We start from the raw sequence: 13,632 nt of genomic DNA, 5'->3' as shown, positions 1-13,632 counted from the left end.
CATTCTCTTATTTGCGTTTGATTCTGGTATCTTGTATGCACTTGATAGAAAACTGACTTGGCTAATTGAGGCAAGAATCCTTTGTTCGGATGAACGTAAATCGTGACAGAACATTTCTCATCGTCTGTTGTTTAGTTAAGAAAAGTGCATCCTGAAATGTCGCGTTGAAGACACTGCAGTTTTTTTAAGAGAATACCAACTGCATTTTTGGACTTGCGAGCGAAAAGGATTATTAAGAGCGACTCTCTCTAAGATCCTCGTTTTCAATTTTCATCTAAAAGATAGATTTTGTTCTTCTATCAACTTCTCTTGATAATTAGGTAAAAACTATGAAATACAAACGAAGAAATATAATTTTCTCAAAAGTTTTCTGATGCGAACTTTTCGCACCCCAAGCTGTGCTCGAAACCCAGTGCGGAGGACACGGTGAATTTGCAAGTCTTGTAGCTGTTAGTTCTGGAGAATACAGATTATTCAAACCTCCTAATACGCTAGTTATAAACGATAACCCTTCACTTTCATAATATGATAAGTTGCAATAATAACCTTTAATTACTGTAATAAATCTTAGGAAACAAAGTTTATCTACTTTGAGCTCTCATCGCAAAAACGATTTTGCCCAACATGTGATTTCGCCCAAAAAGTAGACAAAAAAAGCTCCCTTGATCTTAGCTTAGAGTCTGTCTTCAAGAAAGCCTTGGTCAGAACTTCTCGTTCGACAGGCAGTCAAAACACTGTACCAAAATAGAACGGTTTCGATTGACTGTTAATCAAACAAAACAGACGTACCTTTCATCCTGTTGTAGATTACCTCTATTTGCTTCCTTTGAAGTACCTTCCATCACCACTTTTCATTCCCATTCTGATGTTGTCCTGTGTGGCTGGATCAAGACCCGCTCCGATGTTCAATGTCTGAACCACGACTCCATTGACTCACAGCTTTGCGTCACCGGAATAGCCGTCATAAGAAGCACCAACAAACTTCCATCCACCCGCGCGCGGTGTGTGGAGTAAGTGGGTCGTAGAAGAGTAATCACGCCTAGTGAAACGGACAAAGGGTTGCCCGGCTATCACCCACAGGTGCACCCCCCATTGTCCTCTCGTCTTGTAGTTAAAGAGAGGTCCGTCTTGGCCATTATGATACACCCAACATAGCATCGTCATTGAATAGTGCACATCCAACGGTCCACCTTGAGAGTTGGGAAACTCGATAAAACTGTTTGCAGTTCCAGCAAATTTGTAAGCGCTGCCAGCTATACCGTTAGGGCCTTGAGCGAGACTTACTCCACTTGGGACCCCTTGGGCTACACGATTCTTGATCTCTTTGGTGCCAAACGCGGCATCGAGAGGGCAAAAGGCAACAAGAAAAGGAAAGTAATTAATTCAGTACAAGAGGTTTTGATGTTTAGAACTTGCAACCACGTCCCCCCCCCGTCCTGACTTGTCATTGGGGCGCATATGACGTCACTCGTTGCATGTCAAGGTGACAAAAAGCTTGGTGCTCTCAATTAGTGTTTGGGAATCTGGGAAAGAGGCTGTAGTTATTGACCTGGAATGCGTTTAGGATACCAGGATCCTTGCTAATATTTCAACATTTCGGTCAGATTTCAACGGTTTTCGATGCCACCCGCCCTTTATCTTCCAAGCCCTTACTGTTTAGCACAGATCTCGGCGTCAGTTTCTAGTATAGAAAACTGACAACAACAACAACAACATTAACTTTATTTTTACAAAACTGAAAAAAGGTCTTTGTAACCCGCAGTTAGCAGAGCTATTCTAGGCGGGCTACTTAAACTGACAATATAGAGTTAATAAGCTTGCACACACACACACAATTAAATAAATAAATGAGTGAATAAATAAGAATAAATAATAGATAATAGTAGTGATAATTAAAGGTTATAACTAAGCCAGACGTAACTGACTCAGGCATTGTAGAATGGTTGTACAAGAAAACGAAAGCACACACAACAAAAACAGCAAACATGTAAGAATACGAAAAAGAAAATATTAATAAATATATAGAAACTTAGCGGAGCTCAGAAATCCATAGGCATCTTGGTCAACATCCGCTGACCGCGCTCAGCGGTCAAAACTAAACAGTCGAAATAAACAAACACAGAAATATCATGTTTGATGTCATTTAAGGGAAATTTATTGCTCGTACCGAAAAAGCAATAAGAGAGCCTTGGTCAAAAATTCTTGTTCGACAGACGATCAAAACACCATGCCAAAACAGAACGGTTTTCAACTGAGTGTCGAAAAAATAGCAAAAACCAAAATAATTTGGTCGTTGTAATGATAACCGCACGTACCTGGTTGTCACTAAGTTTACATGGAACTTAATCTCGCGACAGTGGAACAGGGAATTTCGTGATTAGGCAAAAAAAAATATGTTAGAAGGTACTAAACAAAATGGCAGTATTAAGATTGGCATATGAAACCTCCGCTCTTAAATAAATTAACGTAAAATTGTTGAAGATACAATCTAATTTCATATTTCGATGGAAAACAAGGAAATACTCTTTCCGTGTCGGACGAAACAGAATTTGGATTATCGCCTATTTTTCATTTTAAATTTCCCGGGCGCCGCCATCTTGGATTTCATGACGTAATACGGTTGTTCTATTGTTTCACACAAAAGAAGTTCTGCTTGCTCACAATAGCGGCAACCGTATGACGTCATGAAATCCAAAATGGCGGCGCCCGGGAAATTTAAAATCGAAAATAGGCGATAATTATATCTATTTTTTAGCGCACTTGAATGTTATTTCTACTTTTTAAACTAAAATTTATAATTTAGACACTATTTCCGACAATTTACCGTCAATTTGTTGTCGGAGTTGAGGTTCCCTTTAAAATTTCACAAAGCAATGTTTTGTTATGACTGAACAAAACGAAACTCTCAGCTTACAATTTCTTCAAATTGAGGTCTTTGGAACAAGAGTTGTCTCGTCCTTTACTAGCTCGGTGACTCTTGCTTTCTTTCCCTTCGTCATTCACGAGTAACGAAAAAAAAAAGGACAAGGTACACAGAAGGACAAATTATCGTGATAATCATGTAAATTGACGGTTAATTTGAATAAAGGATTTCACACCAAGGGCTTTCGCAAAATTTTTTTGCGGAATTTTGATTTGGCGATTTAAAATCCCGAAAATTAAAACAAGTCCCACGAAAATAAGGAACAATAAAGTAAAAGCGCAATGAAACAAATGCGTGTAACCGGTGTCATGCGCGGGAAAACGCGTGCGACCAAGACACGGTTGGTTTTGATTTCGCTTCGTTCGATGCAATTGTAATTTTGAACAAGGTAGGAAATTGTTCCGGTTATCTTCAATCGTGGTAGCGAAAAATTTCTGAACACGTATTGGTTTGGTTAAGAACAATGCATCCTACAACGTCGCGATAAAGGCGTTGCACATTTTCTAAGAGATTACCAACTGTATCTAGTATATCCGTCTTCAGGGAGCTTTACACCCTCATGTGAAGAGTATTATTAATTCGAAGTTAAAAGGGAAAGGATCTGATTTACACGAATATCGTCCTCTTTTAAATTAAATGGCAGACATTTGAAAGAGGTGTTTATGTAAGTAAATTAAGTTGGAATAAAGCCTAAATTACTTCACGTTTCCTTTTTAACTCGGCCCAATCTATATCGAGCTTTTTATTGCCCCTCGATCTGGGTTTAGGGGAAGGGCATAGCGTAGGATGGGGAACTTTCCTTTGAAGCCCGCAACAGAAACTAGTCAGCTGACGTAACGTGCTAATTACGTCATAATCTTCAAACGGTCGCCTTCATATCACAGGGATCAAATAATTTATATTTTTTATTCCCCCGAATTCAGAAATCAACCAAGTGTGACCAAAGAATGATCAAAACCAATAGCGAAATACCAAATAATCTAAAGGGACATAAATTACCGTAGGAGATTTATTTTTCATTCAAGAATGTTTCAATTTCGGAAAACCTGCCTGTCGATATAGTTTATGTCAACGCCATTTAATTAACATTACTTCCATCACAACAAATTCCTTACAAAGCAATTTCACGAACAGTTGCCAAGTTTAGTGGCGTTTGCTCACATGTTGAACAAAGTGAGGAGGCCTTATTGGGAGAACGTAGATTTCTTTTTTCTTTGTATGCTCGTGCTACTGACTGAATAACCCACCATTCTCAACACGGGAAAGTTTTTTCTCACAAAGAGTACTACAAATATTGAACAGTTTTGAAATGAATTTATTTTGCGATTTATAGCTAATACAAGTTTTACAGCCAATGCTTTCAGCTAGTTTGGTGGTTAATTTCTGAACTGGTCTTCTCTGCCGGCTCAGGCTGTAAAGACAAGTGAGAATAAATAACTAAATAAATAAATAAATAAATAAATAAATAATATTACAGTGCTTAGTCTATGGTGAAACTTACGTGGGAGATCTGGGTACCAGATAAACTAAAATGACGTAGGGAGATATTTCGAAGTAAATGTAAGTGAAGCGCACATTCCATGCAACCGATCATTCGCGCAAGAAATTTGTGTAACATGAAATCTTTCAGTGATCGATAATATTGCAGTGCCTACTCATAGGACAATAACAGTGGTTTTGTCAAGGTCTCTCTTCTTCTCAACTTTAAAATGGTGGCCATTTGCGTTTTTCTTTGGGCAAAGCAGCCGTTCAACACTCTTTACGGCCAATTATAAATTAGTTTTCTATACTGCAGTTTAGATTCTTCCAAACTCCGACAGCCATGCTCATGTCTTCCCTGTTGCGCTAATCATGTTGAATTGAATGAAGTGATTCCGATTGTTAGTTAAGTTTATGGATAAATTTAAAAAAAGTGCTGTTCAGCAAAAAATTTCTGTCATGGTTACGTTCGTTAGACCGCTTTTTATTTCAATGGATGTGATTCTTAAGACTGAAAAAGATGAACTGCATTCTAACCTACGCAGCTTGTATCCTCTTATAGATTTCCTCTACTTCCTTCTGACTCAAGGCGCTGCTATACACCTGCATCTGGGCGATCCTTCCTTTAAAGTACCTTCCATCACCAGTCTTCACTCCCATTCTGATGTTGTCCTGTGTGGCTAGATCGAGACCCGCTCCGATGTTCAATGTCTGAACCACGGCTCCATTGACCCACAGCTTTGCGTCACCAGAACTGCCGTCATAGGAAGCACCAACAAACTTCCACCCACCAGCTAGATGTGTGTTGCCTAAGGCGGTTGTAAAACCGTAATTTCGGTGGGTAAAGCGGACAAAAAGGTGGCCGGCACCAACCACCCACAGGTGCACCCCCCAAAGTCCACTCGTCTTGTAGTTAAAGAGAGGTCCGTCTTGGCCATTATAGTACACCCAGCAGAGCATCGTCATTGAGTAGCGCACATCCAAAGGTCCACTTTGAAAGTTGGGAAACTCAATATAACTGTTTGCGGTTCCATCAAATTTGTAAGCGCTGTCAGCTGTACCGTCAGGGCCTGGAGCCAGAGTAACCCCACTGGGGACCCCTTGGGCTACACGATTCTTGATCTCCTTGGTACCATACGCGGCATTAAGAGGGAAGAAGGCAACAAGATCTGGAACTTGATAAGGAAAGTAATTAATTCAATACACGAAGTCCTTTGGCGTAATATAATGTCACTCGTTGCATGAGCTGAGAAAAAGCTTGGTTCGCTCGATAAGTGTGTAGGGATTAGGAAAAGAGCCTGTAATTATTACTCTAGAAAGCCTTCAGGATTACAGGGTTCGTGCTAATATTTTAACCTTTCGGCCATATTTCAATGGTATTTATCACGAAAGCGAAGTTTTCCTTTGCTGGACACGCAATGTCTTCTTTAACTTTTTTCTTTTCAAGCGTTTATTATTTTAGCGTTAATCTCAGTGTCCTTTTCTCTTATAGAAAACCGAACAGGCGAATTAAAGAAAACACATGGATATCATTTGTGGTGTCATTTTAAAGAGAATTTAGTGCTCGTACTGAAAACGCAACAAATTAAGCAGAAAGATCTACCTTAATCTTAGCTTAGAGTTTGTCTTCAAGAGGCCTATGGTCAAAAATTATTGGTCTACAGACGGTCAAGATTGTGTGCGAAATAGAACAGTTTTCGATGGAGTGTCGAAGAAACAAAAACAAAATAATTACTTTGTTGTTATGACAACAGTCGTACCTTCAATCCTTTTGTAGATTCCCTCTATTTGCTCCTGACTTAAGGCGCTGCTATACACTTGCATCTGAGCGATCCTTCCTTTGAAGTTCCTTCCATCACCAGTCTTCACTCCCATTCTGATGTTGTCCTGTGTGGCTAGATCAAGACCTGCTCCGATGTTCAATGTCTGAACCACGGCTCCATTGACCCACAGCCTTGCGTTACCAGAACCGCCGTCATAAGACGCACCAACAAACTTCCATCCACCAGCTAGAGGTGTGCTGCCTAAGGCGGTTGTAAAAGCGTAATTTCGGTGGGTAAAGCGGACAAAAAGGTGGCCAGCACCAATCACCCACAGGTGCACCCCCCAGGGTCCACTCGTCTTGTAGTTAAAGAGAGGTCCCTCTTGGCCATTATAGTACACCCAGCAGAGCATCGTCATTGAGTAGCGCACATCCAAAGGTCCACTTTGAGAGTTAGGAAACTCGATATAACTGTCTGCGGTTCCAGCAAATTCGTAAGAGCCGTTAACCTTACCATCAGGGCCTGGAGCCAGTCTTACCTCACTGGGGTCCCCTTGGGCTACACGATTCTTGCTCTCTTTGGTACCACACGCGACATCGAGAGGGAAAAAGGCGACAAGATCTGGAACTTGATAAGGAAAGTAATTTAGTAAAAGAGGTTTTGAGGAAAACGGTCAATGTACGCTTATCAAATAATACGCTAAATCGCCAATCTTGGCAATAGATTCATCTTAGTTTTTCACTAACCTTCTGGATCTCTTCCACATGCGTCACCTGTTCGAGTATAAAACAAAAATACCCTTAACTTTAAACAAAAACTGCTTGTGAGAAATAAGATTGCTGAGTATGGGAAATCTGCCCAGAAACTTGTAAAAATTGTCCGCTGCAAAATCTGACATAAAGGCGGATCTATAAATCATTCTCTCCTCTCGTCTTTATCATTTAAGGTATTTGTGCCTTTCTGTTAAATATTGTATAAAGGGAATTTGTGCGTGATTTGGAGATTACTTTCGTTTATTGTCCATTTTCATTTGATCAACTTTATAAACAAGTGTTACGGAAAATAATCGGTCGCGAATAATAATCAAACAACCAAATTTATAATTCGATGTATTTTTCTCTCCTTTTCATTGGCCGAGAGCAAATCACGTGACCTGCAAATAACTGCCCACAAATAATGGTCTGCGCATGCGCAATACTGTCCAACTCTGGTTTGCTTACTATTTTGAGTCAAATAATATTTTGCTCATGCGTAATTGAAACCACGCACTTGCATAAAAGTGGCAGATCGCTTCATGAAAAACAAACTCGGTGATCGAATGATACAACAATTATTGAACTTGGTTATCGCAAAATATCGTGATTTGCAGTGTCTCTGCTCGCCACTGACAAATCACAATATTTTGCTTAACTTCCTCCAATAATTGTTAATTGTTTTGTGATATTAGGCACGGAAAGAGAAACAGGTGTTCAAAGTTACGCATACATTAACATTGGAAGAATACTAACAATGCGTAAATGTTTTATTATTAAAACGTAAAAGTCAAGCAACTTATCTGTAAGTGCGATCTTTTCTAGATTTGCATCATGTATGATTTCCTCTACTGTACATTTGTGTCTTGTGTTATTAGAACATTCAATTAAACAGGCTGAACTTTCGAAACAGCCCATTTTGGCAACATTTCTATTGGTTTTCTTAGGGAAATGATCATTATCATGAAAGACCATCAATCTTTTTAAATTAACTTCATCAATTTTGTTTCGTCTTATTGGTAAGGGAACTGCTGCTAAAAAGACAGATGCAGTTTCGAATTATTTATCACCACCGACTAAATTGTGAAGTTGAGTATTGAATTGAAAAGGAAGATTTAACTTCTGCATTGAACTTCGTCACGTATTCAAACGAAAACGCTCACTTGTTGTTTGTTTGATGCAAAAAAAGTCAGTTGTTGAATAACTGTGGATCAGGGATGGCGCAGTGGTGAGAGTACTTGCCTAACACTCAGGCTCGCGTCATATGTGTTGATTCTCGCCCTTGCTTGAGAGGATTTTCTCCGCATACTCCGGTTTTCCGCTTTACTAAAACCTCAATATTTCCAAATTTCAATTCGTCCCCAGTTAGTGCTTGGCGTTAATTACGTGCCATTGACAATTGAATACAGTGATTAATTTAACTTTTACTTGTCAAGGAATTTCATTTTCCGAGATTCGATTTTCTTATTGGAGGGAAATTTAAAATTTAAAAGGCAAACCAGGCCACTGAACAGTTTTCTAATAAAAAACGCTTCGTAATCCTAAAACTAAGTAGGAAGTCACAAATAATAATAATACCCTACCTTGTGCCTTCAACTCAACAGCAGTCAGCAGAAGTAAGCATAACGCGAACATGATAGATGGATTAGAGCCGCAAAACTCACACAATAGAGCAAATTGCGAGAAAACTCCAACTGCTTAATGCGAGAGCTTAATTACTTCACCTCGTAATTATCGGTTCAACACACTTGTTTAAATATTTATAATCGGAACGTCTTAGGTTCGACTCCTGATAGGCCCACTCGGATTTTTTTCCGAGTATGCCTGTGTCATTTACTGATTAATACATCATTCTCATAAATATTTGTTAATTCTTATTTTAAACTTCGCAATTAGTGATATTTTGCACGAATTTTATTCACTTTTAATTTTGAAGGTGAAAAAAGAAACACAGACGACTATATTATACAGCTGTAACATATACCTTTTATTTCCAATAAACATTCGCCAAAAAATAATTTTGCGCGGTCAGAGGGCTAAGGACCGTGTAATATGCTCTTTTATTGTTCACCACATGAAACAAATATCTCCAAATATAGTCATGTTGCACTCAATATTTGTCTCCTGTACACAACAGTTTTTCTGCGATATACGTGATATACTACGAGAAACGATATACGTGATATCCTGCGAGGAACGATATACGTGATATACTGTGAGAAACAATATACGTGATATACTGTGAGAAACGATATACGTGATTTCGTGTCTTGGGGAGAAGTGTAAGTAACAAAGAAAGACCAACTTCAATTTTTCTGCAATAAAACTGTACTTTTTTATCAACGTGTTGAATACGAAAAGAATTATCCTGGTCAATGTAGCGGAAAAACTGTGAGCAAACTCAACTGCTTAATGCGAGAGCTTAATTGCTTCGCCTCGTAATTATCAGTTTAACACACTTGTTTAAATATTTGTTAATTCTAATGTTCACATTTAATGATATTTTGCACGAATTTTACTCACTTTTAGTTTTGAAGGTGAGAAAGAAACACAGACGACTATATTATGCAGCTGTAACTTATACCTTTAATTTTCAATAAACACTCGCCAAAAAATAATTTACCTTTTGCGCAGTCAGAGGGCTAAGGACCATGTAATATGCTCTTTTACTATTCACCACATGGTAACAAATATCTCCAAATATGGTCATGCTGCACTCAATATTCCGTACACAATAGTTTTTCTGTGGTATACTGCGATACATAATCTACGTGATAAACGTGATTTCGTGTTCTTGGGAGAAGAACTGAATATGTAACAAAGAAAGACCTGTACAGGCCCGCAAATGATCCCGGCCCGCAAATGATCCCCGGACGGGAAATGATCCCCAAATTGTACCGCAAATGATCCCCGGACCGGAAGTGATTCTAATAAAATGTACTGCAAAAACGAAGGAATGGCCTGGACACCATGCCAGTTCACGGATATATGAGGAAAAGACAAATTTCTCAGGCAACAATAAAAACCGGTAAACGTACTGTGCTAAAAGACAAAATTAACCTGGCAATATTTACTTTTTGGACAAAAAATAATTGCTATTGATTTTAAGGGTACTTCCTGGATTCGATAGGGTGAAAAAGTGAAAAAAACATTTTTTTCGACCAAATAGAATTTGGGGATTTTATCTAACATTTACTGAAAAAAAAATTGAAAAATATTAAAAAAAGCGCGAGATATTTAGGAAAACGTATTTCCATATAAAAGTAAATAAATAAAAAAGGTGTCATAATCTTCTTAGTGCGAGACGCCCCAGAGGAATTTTCGCGGCAAAACGCTTCATCCGGCAGCTCTTATTTCAGAAATAAGCATATTTTGTTTACATCTCGCCTGCAGAAAATTTCTCACTTCGAATTTTATATTCTTCGCGCTTCCCACATGGAAAAGTCATCAAAAAACGAAAAGAGCCTGTGGATAAAATTCCGGAAGAAGCCAGGGCCTAAGAAAAGAAATCTCAGTTTCGGAGATTATGAAACCCTTGATTTGAAAATACATTTTCCTTCACAATTCGCTCTTGCTTCAAGATTTTAAAACTCTGTTTTAGAAATGTTAGATAAGATACTTAACTTTTAAAACGAAATTGAATTTTTCTCCCTGATCTAGGTGTCGTGCCATTAACAAACTTTATCGGAACCCTTTCGACAGTCCAACATACGCTTAGGTGGCCCAACCTCAAGCTGTGAGCGATTATCACTTGTGCAATAGCTGTCACTGCGAAAATATGACAGTTTGTATGGGAATATTCACGATCGGGTTTACGAAGTAGAAATACTGTAAAGTTCTTAATAAAAGTGACATCCCTTGCTTCTAAGAACTTTACAGTAATTCTACTTCCTAAACCCGATTATAAAGTGCAATAGTGGTCACGGCGCAAGTATGGGAAAACATTCCCATACGTGCTTGGGCCGTGACGCTATTGCACAAGAGACCGTCACAAGATGATCATCGCTCACAGCTTGAGCTGGGACCACCTGTGCACGTGGGATTCACTTGCGAAAGCGACATAAGTTCGTAATTCAAACGAGGTTTCTTTGGGAAAATGGTGCGGTTGAGTTCGTTGTTTGCCATTCTGAATCATCATTAAACAGGCAATTCAATTTCAGTCTTCTTTTTAAAAAAAAAAAAAAAAAAACTTGCTGAAGTCATCAATAACCCGCTTCTTAATGTTTGTTGTGTTTGCATAGAGGACTATTTAAATTCTCGTCTCCGCTTGTTCTCATTTGATCATGGGTTTCACAGATGTATCGAAAAAATAACCAAAACAAAAACAGTTTCAATGGACTTGTTTAATATTTGTTCCAGTTAACGGCCTTTCGGTTGCACGGTTTAGATTCATTTCGTATTTTTAGGCCTATTTAAAAAAATATATATAGGATTTTCGTACAATTCGTACCCATTTTTGGCGTTGTAATCGTTCAAGTAAAAAATATACATGTATGTTCCAGTTTATAGGACAATTGTTTTTTTTTGTTGTTGTTGTTGCACTAAACAGCTACATTGTAATTTTTAAACTAGTAAAATTTGTATGCAAAGCGTTTTAAATAAAATGATTGTTGCGTTATAAGAAAAAAACATGAAGTATATAAAGTTTAAATGCAATGTCCAAATTCCCGAGTCCATTCCATTCTATAATTATTCATGAGGCGACCAAATCCGGTCGGGGATCATTTGCGGTCCAATTTGGGGATCATTTCCCGTCCGGGGATCATTTGCGGTCCAATTTGGGGATCATTTCCGGTCCGGGGATCATTTGCGGGCCGGGATCATTTGCGGGCCTGTACAGACCCACTTCAAATTTTCTGCAATAAAACTGTACTTTTTTTATCAACGTGTTGAATACGAAAAGAATTATCCTGGTCAATGTAGCGGAAAAACTGTGAGACGAACAGCTTCAACAATACGACTTTGCATAGTCAGAATAGCATAAATTTAATATCTTCATTAATTGTATTTTTTTTAATGTACTAAGGGACAAACAACAACAACAAGATATAAATGTGAATAAGGGAGAAACAAAGACTCGGAAAAAATGCGAGTCCCAGATGGGATTTGAACCCACGACCCTCCGTGATCTAGACCCTTGCTCACCATAGAGTCTCCAGTAGCTCAGTGGTTAGAGCATCCGACTAGATCACGGAGGGTCGTGGGTTCAAATCCCATCTGGGACTCGCATTTTTTTCCGAGTCTTTGTTTCTCCCTTATTCACATTTATATTTTTTTAGATGACAGTAGATATATAATTCCTTTTAGTAATGGAAAGTAAGTGAAATGACAGCGGTTCATCCTAGACCATCTTATGAAACCAGACTATATAGGGGGTTACTTATTATTGAAACAGAGGGCACTTACCGGAATTGGAGCTCTTATGCAATGGGGGTGCTTAATTGTCTTGGAGCTTAGAATCGGAACAAATACTCATTCAGAGAAGAGCGCCTATTACAAAGGGGAACGCTTATTGAAAGGAGGGCACTTAATCAAATCATTATGGCACTTCATAATTTCGGCTTTCCTGCTGTGGAAACCATTTTATTTTTCAGGTTTTGACCTGTTTCAACGTTCGCTGTTCAGTACTCTGCAAATCGAAAAGCAGTTTTTTCAGTCGGGGTGTGTGTGTGTGGGGGGGGGGGGGGGGGGAAATACAGATTATTCAAAACCTCCTTATACGCTAGTTATGAACGATAACCCTTCACTTCCATAATATGATGAGTTGCATTAATAACCTTTAATTACTGTAATAAATCTTAGGAAACAAAGTTTATCTACTTTGAGCACTGATCGCAAATGCGATTTTTCCCAACATGCGCCCAAGTAAAAAAGAGAAAAAAAATCTCTTGATCTTATCTTAGAGTCTGTCATCAAGCGACTCTTGATCAGAAATTCTCGTTCGACAGGCGGTCAAAACACTGTGCCAAAATAGAACGGTTTTCGTTTGAGTGTTAATCAAACAAAACAGACGTACCTTTCATCCTGTTGTAGATTACCTCTATTTGCTTCCTTTAAAGTACCTTCCATCACCAGTCTTCACTCCCATTCTGATGTTGTCCTGTGTGGCTAGATCAAGACCCGCTCCGATGTTCAATGTCTGAACCACTGCTCCATTGACCCACAGCTTTGCGTCACCAAAACCGCCGTCATAGGAAGCACCAACAAACTTCCATCCACCAGCGCGTGGTGTGTGGAGTAAGTGGGTCGTAGAAGAGTTATCTCGCCTGCAAGAGTTGGCCGGCTACCACCCACAGGTGCACCCCTCGTGCGTCCACTCGTTTTGAAGTTAGACGTCCGTCTTTGCCGTTGTGGTACACCCAGCATAGCATCGTGATTGAATAGCGCACATCCAACGGTCCACCTTCTCAGTTGGGAAACTCGATAAAACTGTTTGCAGTTCCGGCAAATTTGTAAGCGCTGTCAGCTGTACCGTAAGGGCCTGGAGCCAGACTTACCCCACTGAGGACCCCTTGGGCTACACGATTCTTGATCTCCTTGGTACCATACGCGGAATCGAGAGGGAAAATGCAACAAGATCAGGAACTTGATAACGAAAGTAATTAATTCAGTACAAGAGGTTCTCTCGATAGATGTTTGGGAATCTGGGAAAGAGGCTGTAGTTATTGACCTGGAAGATTCACGCTAATTCTTCAACCTTTCGGTCAGATTTTAA

At 39.1% G+C, this 13,632-nt stretch overlaps 2 protein-coding genes and 1 non-coding gene across 5 annotated transcripts in view; 1 reads left to right on the top strand and 2 right to left on the bottom strand.

The window, feature by feature from the left end:
- LOC146461613 (uncharacterized) overlaps positions 1-8,642 on the bottom strand; it is a 58,083-nt gene extending 49,441 nt beyond the window's left edge. For 2 of the 3 annotated variants that reach the window (XM_085086413.1, XM_085086414.1), the window contains exons 1-3: positions 8,501-8,639; positions 6,912-6,938; positions 6,163-6,792 (exon numbers count right to left, since the gene is read on the bottom strand). In XM_085086413.1, coding sequence (XP_084942539.1) covers positions 6,163-6,792; positions 6,912-6,938; positions 8,501-8,552 — 709 coding nt within the window. In that variant the 5' untranslated portion in view covers positions 8,553-8,639. Of the gene's footprint in view, positions 1-6,162; positions 6,793-6,911; positions 6,939-8,500 lie in introns of all 3 variants that reach the window. The other variant, XM_085086412.1, reaches the window with a different exon arrangement.
- Positions 3,374-5,596, bottom strand: LOC146461614 (uncharacterized; the record flags this gene model as incomplete). Its single annotated transcript, XM_085086727.1, has 3 exons — positions 3,374-4,106; positions 4,213-4,334; positions 4,944-5,596. Coding segments are annotated over 3 exons (801 nt in total), but the record flags the coding sequence as incomplete, so codon positions are not given.
- Positions 8,643-12,068: 3,426 nt separating the features above from the next.
- Trnas-aga (transfer RNA serine (anticodon AGA)) lies at positions 12,069-12,142 on the top strand. Its single transcript has one exon. It is a non-coding gene; the product is annotated as a tRNA-Ser (tRNA).
- Positions 12,143-13,632: the final 1,490 nt, after the last annotated feature.

Source organism: Pavona decussata, unplaced genomic scaffold (assembly GCF_977016875.1).
Source record: "Pavona decussata unplaced genomic scaffold, jaPavDecu1.1 SCAFFOLD_195, whole genome shotgun sequence".
Lineage (NCBI taxonomy): Eukaryota > Metazoa > Cnidaria > Anthozoa > Scleractinia > Agariciidae > Pavona > Pavona decussata.
This window is presented reverse-complemented; position numbering and strand designations above follow the sequence as displayed.